Raw genomic sequence first — 7,585 nt, 5'->3', positions numbered from 1 at the left:
CTTTTACCCGGTTATCCATTCCTCCATCCTTACCCGTTGGCAGGCTTCTTGGTTGTCTGTTACTGGTAACAAACTACGTACTCTTAAGTGTTGTGTTTCCTCGTGGCCGTTCTCCTACCACCGTAACCAGCGATGGGAAACAGCTCTGGCGAGGTTGCGTATTGGCCATACTCTCTTAACCCATGGACACTTGATGGAGTGCCGCCCTGCTTGTTATTGTCATAATTGCATTGTCCCTCTTACGGTCGTGCATGTCCTTCTTGAATGTCCTGACTTGCAGGACGAGCGTGTGTCTTGCTTTCCGACCGCCCCTCGCGGTCACCTGTCCCTCAATAAAATTCTTGGTGACTCGGATGCTTTTGATATAATTCGCCTTATGCGTTTTTGTTCTCGTATTGGCATCTTTGGTGATATTTAGCGCCCTCTGATTATCCCGCACATTTGACGGTGCTACATAGCTTTCCCGGTTTGGTGCCTTCTTTTGATAATTTAACTTATATATAAATAAACTTACTTACCTTACCTTACCTCGCATCCTCACAGATATTTTACCCCTATTGATTTTATCTCATCATGCCTCATATGTTATGTGGATGAATGTATGACTGCTGAGTTCTTCGTTAAGCAGGAAGCGTGGTGGTCAGAATAGGAGGTCGGACCCGGTGTTCACGCGGTCACCAGTTCGACCTCCTCCCTCTATTCTTATTTTTCTCCATATATTGGCCACAAAATACTTTAGTTTTAATTCGTTACTATTTTTCATCTATTTAAACATATTTTAAATATTCAATTACGGTTTATTTGTCATTTCTAGCAACTCTTATGTTTTGTATTATTTATTGTAATTATAATATTACAAAACAGTAATAACATGTTATGAGTGTTGCACCGGTCAGGAATAACATATTGCAACACGTAATTACCCTGTTGTACGTAAGGGTTTCGACATGTTTTATTCTGCATGAAAACTCTCACACCACTTCAATCCTGGGATGTAACACTCACAACACTTCATTCCTGTGATGTAAAACTCAGAACACTGTATTCATATACGTCGCAACACTGACATATGTACTCGTGGTATGTCTGTGTATTTTTATTTCTATATCATTTACAGGACTTTCATTTACAGGAAGGTTATCATTCAGGATTCCTTCCTCTCAAGCATCAGTAAAGAAATATAATGAAAAATATGTTCTATGCCGTAACATATTGAAAGGAATTTATCATAATTACCTTAACTATCTATATAAATAAAAATCGAAATGTTCGTTTGTTCAAAATCGCTAATCTCCGAAAGTTCTTCACCGATTGCTTTGAAATTTTCACACAACGTTCCATTCGCATCCGAGCGTGTTTTTATATACGTACTATATAGATGTAACATTCTTTTTTCATTGTTTTTAATTTCGTTTTTTTAACTGTTCTTCTTATTTTTCAGTGCAATTCGTGGTGAAATTGAGCTGTGTCGATTGATCTGTGTTTGAATTTAAATATTTCGTTAGTATTTTTTGTTTTTGTTTTGAAAACAGAAAAATGAACAACACGTTTATTTCACAGCTGCAAATGTGCAACAAACAGTTATGAATCCACCGGCTACAATGTTAACTGCTTTCTTCACGTTACGTCAAAATGACGCGTTTGCAAAAACTCTGCTGTATTCGGAAGTGCCTACGTATTACACATGAAATGCCAGTAGAAAATAATTTGAACGACGTAAACGAGGAGAGCGAGTGAACGGACAGCCTGGCATATTCAAACAAACTACGATAGGCAGACTGTACACCGTGCATCCCAGTCAAGATGAATGCTTCATTGTTCGCATGCTGTTGGTTAATGTGCCCGGACCAACGTCTTTCCATCCATTGAGATTTGTCAACGACGTAACACATGCCACTTTCCATTGTGCATGTCAAGCTCTGAATTTACTAAATAACGACCGACACTAGGACGTATGCATTAATGACACGTACAACACATCACATCCAAATCAAATTCGTGCATTGTTTGCAATCATATTGACCGGCTGCTCTACTTCATCTCCAACAGAGTTATGGGAGAAATAAAATTCGCACACGGCTGAAGATATTGTCCGTCGAATACGCAAGGAAAATTCAAATATGAACATGGATTTCACAGCAGAAATCAACAACGAAGCGTTGATAATGATTAAAGATTTGTGTTTAGAAATCGTGAACAAAGTACTAAATCAATTGGAAATGCCGTCACCGAATCGATCTGCTGCTGCTTCGTTCATGTTCAATTGCTTGAGCGAAAAGGCATTTACAATCAAATAATTCAAACTGTAAAAAACGAGTTTGGAGAAATCATCCTAGATGCGACAGGAGGATCTGTAAAACCTTTCTAATTAGATTGATTCTGGCAGCATTTCGATCCCAAAATGGCATAGCCATTTGGCGATCCAAAAATGGCATAACTCCTGCATCGTCCGGAATTATTGCGACATTGCTACCAGGTGAAAGAACTGCTACTTTGGCTTTGAAATTGCCGTTGAACATGCAATTCATTGAAACTCCCACGTGCAACATTTCCAAAGCATCCGGCTTGGGAAACGTATTACAGAAATGAAAACTAATTGTTTGGGATGAATGTACAATGGCCCCCCAAAAATTGCTCGAGGCTCTTGATCGATCATTACAGGATTTGCGGGGAAACATCCGACCATTTGGGCACGCATTAATATTGCTTGCAGGAGATTTCAAGTAAACATTACCTGTAATTCCTCGATCGACATTAGCGGACGAAATAAATGCTCTCCTGAAATATTCTTCTTTGTGGCGCCACGTAAAGACGTTAAAATTAACTACAAATTTGCGTGTCCAGCTGCAAAACGATCCATCAGCTGAGATATTCTCACATCAATTGTTGGAAATTGGGAACGGAAACGTGCCGGTTGATCTGACCTCAGGACGAATTTCTTTGCCTCATAACTTCTACAATTTAGTGACGTCAAAAGAAGAATTGGTTGAAAAAGTATTTCCTAATATTCAAACCAATTATAAGAATCACGATTGGCTGAATGAACGAGCGGTTCTTGCGGGCAAGAACAAACACGTCTAAGAACTTAACAATATTATTCAGTCTAACATCCAAAGCGAGGCAGTCACATACAAGTCCGTCGACACTGTTGAGGAAGCAGATGAAGCGGTTAATTATCCAACAGAATTTTTTAATTCACTCGATCTGCCAGACATACCATCACACGTACGGAAATTGAAAATCGCAGTGCCAATTATCATGTTGCAAAATATCAACCAGATCAAACTTTGCAACGGCACGCGCTTTGCAATAAAAAAATTAATCAGGAACATCGTAGAAGCAACAATCTTGACAGGACATTTCAAAGGTGAAGATGTCCTCATTCCCCGCATTCCTATAATTTCAACAGATATGCCATTTCAATTTAAGAGATTGTAATTTCCAATTCAATTGGTGTTTGCAATCTCCATCAATAAAGCTCAGGGCCAATCTTTAGAATTGAGCAGTTTATATCTAGACACGAATTGCTTCTCACATGGTCAATTATGTTGCGTGTTCTAGAGTCGGCAACCCAGACAATCTCTATATCTCCACAGACAATGGAACAGCAAAAAAATATCGTATACCCACAAGCATTGTGAAATTAAACATATTAGAAACGTGCACTTTCTCTTTTCTTTTTTCCATTTAACCAGACTGAGCCACAGCAACGCGGGGTGTGTACAGCTAGTACCAAAATAAGGAGAGAGTGCGGAGTCACAGCGGCTCGAATTGGGTGTGTGCACGTGACAACGAGGCCAGTGTTGGAGCCGCACCCCCCCCCCCAAATGTGTGACGCTGAGCCCCTCTCCAAGAGCAGGAAGCGTACAGGGTGATCTCCTGATCAAAGTACAAGTACTATGGGTTTTGGTTGGTTTTATGGAAGGGACGTACGCACCTATCTACAACATCAACATAATAATATTTTTGGGCCTGTGTCCGGGAAAGTTAACTGACACACCCACACCCTGTCTGAGAGTTGATTGGTACAACCCTCGTGGAAATAAGTAGACTGTGTGACCGCAGGTGTATATTCTCTCTCTTGGGAAGACTCGCAGGACAAGATGGATATGGTGCAAGCGTTTGTGGAGTCAGGCAAGCCTGAGGACTTGTAAGGTTGCACCAGGGAACGGTTTAAACAGATAGCGAAGAGATGTTGCATCAGGGTGAAGGTAGCTGGGATGAAGGATGAGATCCTGAGTCAGTTGAGAGCCAAGAGTGAAGCGGTAGAACAGGAACCCCAGAAAGGAGTTGAAAGTGGAAAGGAGGATGATGGGCAGGATGAAGTGAGATCCCAGGGATCGAGTATGAGCAGTAAAAGTAGCCGCAGTAGCAGGAGTAGCCGGAATAGGAGCTTGGAAACATTGCCGCTAGAGCTCCAGATGCAGCATGAGGAGAGACAGTTCCAACTGGAAAGGTTGAAGTTAGAACTTCAGATGAAGAATGAACAAGAGAAAACCAGACTGGAGGTAGAGAAGGAAAAAGAGAAAACCAAACTTGAGGTAGAAAAAGAGAAAACCAGGGTAAGGGAACTGGAATTGGAACAGGAGAAAGAAAAAGAGAAAAACAGGGCTAAGTGAACTGGAGCTGGAACAGGAGAAGGAAAAAACCCAAGTTGAAAGGGAAAAAGAGAGAACAAAACAAATGCAGATAGAAGCAAATAGAACTTTGGCTGAACAAAGGATTGAACATGGGTTGCCAGAGAGCACCACCCATGTATCACACCCACCAGATAATAGGGTTAGGGAGAAGGACATTCCCTTATTTGTGCCCGAGGAGGCAGAAAGCTTCTTCGAGCATTTCGAAAATGTAGCCAATATCAAGGAGTGACCACAGGATGACTTGGCCCTTCTGGTTCAATTAAGATTGACCGGCGCAGCCAGGGAGGCATACACTCAAGTGACATTGGAGGAATGCCAGGATTATGCGAACGGTAAAGAGCAGCATACTGCGCTCCTTTCAGTTAATCCCTGAAGCTTATAGGAAGCGTTTCAGAGAGATGGTGAAGATTGGAGCAAGTACGTTTGCTGAGACAGTAAGGGAAAGGCGATTCTAGAATTGGGTTGAGTCTGCCGGAGTTGGATCTTATGCTGACCTAAAGCAATTGATGGGCATGGAAAGGTTCCTAGAAATGATGCACCGCGAGACAAAGTTCCAGATTCAAGAGGCAGGGGGTAAATGATGTAAGAGATGCCGCAGATAGAGCGGATATAATTACAGAAGCGTACAAACGCTTAAGGGAGAACAAAGTGAGACGTGAGGCGAGACATAGCAATGGTTGACCCAGTGGAGTCTGAGGAGGGAGAAGTTATGGCAGAAACAGAGGGGACTGAGGTGTGAAAATTTTTGATAGATGGACGAGTAATCGCAAGCATCCTGAAACTCAGAGGAGTAGGTCGCACACTTCCTCTGAAAGTGAGGATGAAGAAGTTAAACGAGAAACTATATACGTGCCAAGAAGTCAAGAGTCCAGTAAAGCCCCACAGAGTACGAGTACTGCACCTGGCCTGAGGAACTCCAATACGAGCGGGCAGAGTAAGAGCCACTCAGGAACTTATAGGGGAGATTTCTCCCAAATGAGATGTTACAAGTGCAACAGATCGGGTCACATAATGCGAGATAGTAGGCAGGACAAGAGAGTTGTGACCCTTGCCATGTGTGACCCTCAGAATAAAAAGATTGATGTAACCCAGAACAAACCACAGAAAGTAAACCTAGTGAACGAGCGGTATAGGCCATTCATGAGTAAAGGTTGGATCAGCATAGGTGGCCACCCTGAAGTAGAAATTGGTATTTTAAGGGATACCGAAGCTAATCAGAGCTTGATTACGAGAAGCCTGATTGGGGAGGGTCGACTGTTAGCTGGCAGGAGGAAGATGAAGGTATAGGGGTTCGTGTCTGAGAGTGACATGACCGTATGTGCTGTCCAGCTAAAGTCGGACTATGTGTCGGCGGAGGTGATGTTGGGAGTATGCCCCGACATACCTGTTCCAGGAGTCCAGGTGATCTTGAGGGAATGACGTGCGAGACGAAGGTGTTGCCAAAGGTTATAGTGAAGGCTGTGCCAGAGGAGTGCCCGGAAAGCCACGGCACAGGTGAGACACCTGAGTGTGTAAACCTGACTGGCATCCTAGAGGGTGAGTCAGAAGACTGCCAAGCCATTGAGGACCCTGTCTCGATAGTGACGAGGGCAGAGGTGGCCAACAGGGAAGCCACTGGCGAGGATATGACAGTGTCGACTCCACCGATAGAAGATATCGACGTGGAGATAGCATGGCTGTTTCATGAAAGCCTAGCTCAAGGAAATGTAGAAGACACTGGAGACGATGTGACAGTGTCGACTACATCAATGGAAGATATCGACGTGGAGATAGGGTGGCTGTTTAGGGAAGGTCCGGCTCAAGAAAAATGCAACCTCGGTGAGGTCAGAAGCGAAAATGACCCAATCGAAGAAGAATAATGTGAAGAGAGTGAACCTGAGTAGAGGTTTCAGGCCCGCTGAAATTAAGAGTCGGAAGGTGGATGCACCTGTGCTGAGCAGAAGTGAAGAAGGATGTGGACAGACTGACGACGGGAGTACAGCGTCAAGTTGTCCACGAGCACAGAAACATAGGGATAATGAAATTAAGTTGTTTAGATGTCAAGAGTTAACACATTTCACGAGAAGCGTGAAGATAAGATAGTGAAGAAGAGTGATAGCCAAAAAGAGGAGGTGAGAAGAGACAGTATGTGCAGAGGGATGCTTACGAGCACTCTGGAAGAGGTAAAGCGACAAGTACTGTCGTGTGCTGTCGAATGTAATACAGTGCTTGAGGAACCTTTAAGGGAACGAGGAAGTGATGAAGGAGGAGAGATGGAGTTGTGTAGAGGTGAGAACTGTGAGAAGAAGATGATAGTGCAGGCCTGGAGGAGTAGAAGAAAGCCGAGGATTCGATGGAAGTCGAAGAAGATGAAGTCTCGGATAAATGAGGAGACGAGAGAAGAGATCGTCTGTGAAGACGAGAAAGTGAAGCATGATGACAAGAGACGGAATCATGATGGCAGTAGATGGAAGCGTGAAAACGACAGAGTGAAGAATGTTGATGTGAGACTGAAGTGTGATGGTGATAAACCGAAGCACGAGGACGACAGAGGAGGAACAGAAGGTAGATGTCTGTCTCTGAACGTGAAGAGTGCAAGAAGAGGAAGAAAAGGTGGAGGAAAACAGTAAGCAGGGTGGACTGATGGAGCAAAGGTGTCCAAGGGGGACAGCTAAGCAAAGGTGTGAAAGAAGTCGGATCGCTTAGGAGAAGACCATGTTTTTTGCGAGTTGTGAGCCAGATTTTGCAAGGTGCAACGGTTTATTTGCAGACACCTGGAGGGAGTACGTAAACGGACTAACCAGTCGAACAAATTGGTAAAAGGACGAGAGACAATGTATTGGCTGATGCATTATCCTGAGCCTAGCCACTGGAATAGCTCTCAAAAATAAGGTGAGGGGAGTGTTATGATCTCGGGCTGCCTGAGAAACGAGTCTACCCCTTGAGAGTTATTCTGCAAGACCAAA

At 43.5% G+C, this 7,585-nt stretch overlaps 1 protein-coding gene across 1 annotated transcript; it reads left to right on the top strand.

Annotated features, from left to right (window-relative positions):
• The first annotated feature begins 4,220 nt into the window (after positions 1-4,220).
• LOC138357283 (splicing regulatory glutamine/lysine-rich protein 1-like) lies at positions 4,221-5,927 on the top strand. The gene is made up of 2 exons (XM_069313990.1): positions 4,221-4,615; positions 5,393-5,927. Exons 1-2 carry the CDS (start codon positions 4,221-4,223, stop codon positions 5,925-5,927), a joined length of 930 nt encoding a protein of 309 aa, XP_069170091.1.
• Positions 5,928-7,585: the final 1,658 nt, after the last annotated feature.

This window comes from Procambarus clarkii, chromosome 1 (genome assembly GCF_040958095.1).
Source record: "Procambarus clarkii isolate CNS0578487 chromosome 1, FALCON_Pclarkii_2.0, whole genome shotgun sequence".
NCBI classification, from domain to species: Eukaryota; Metazoa; Arthropoda; class Malacostraca; order Decapoda; family Cambaridae; genus Procambarus; species Procambarus clarkii.
This window is presented reverse-complemented; position numbering and strand designations above follow the sequence as displayed.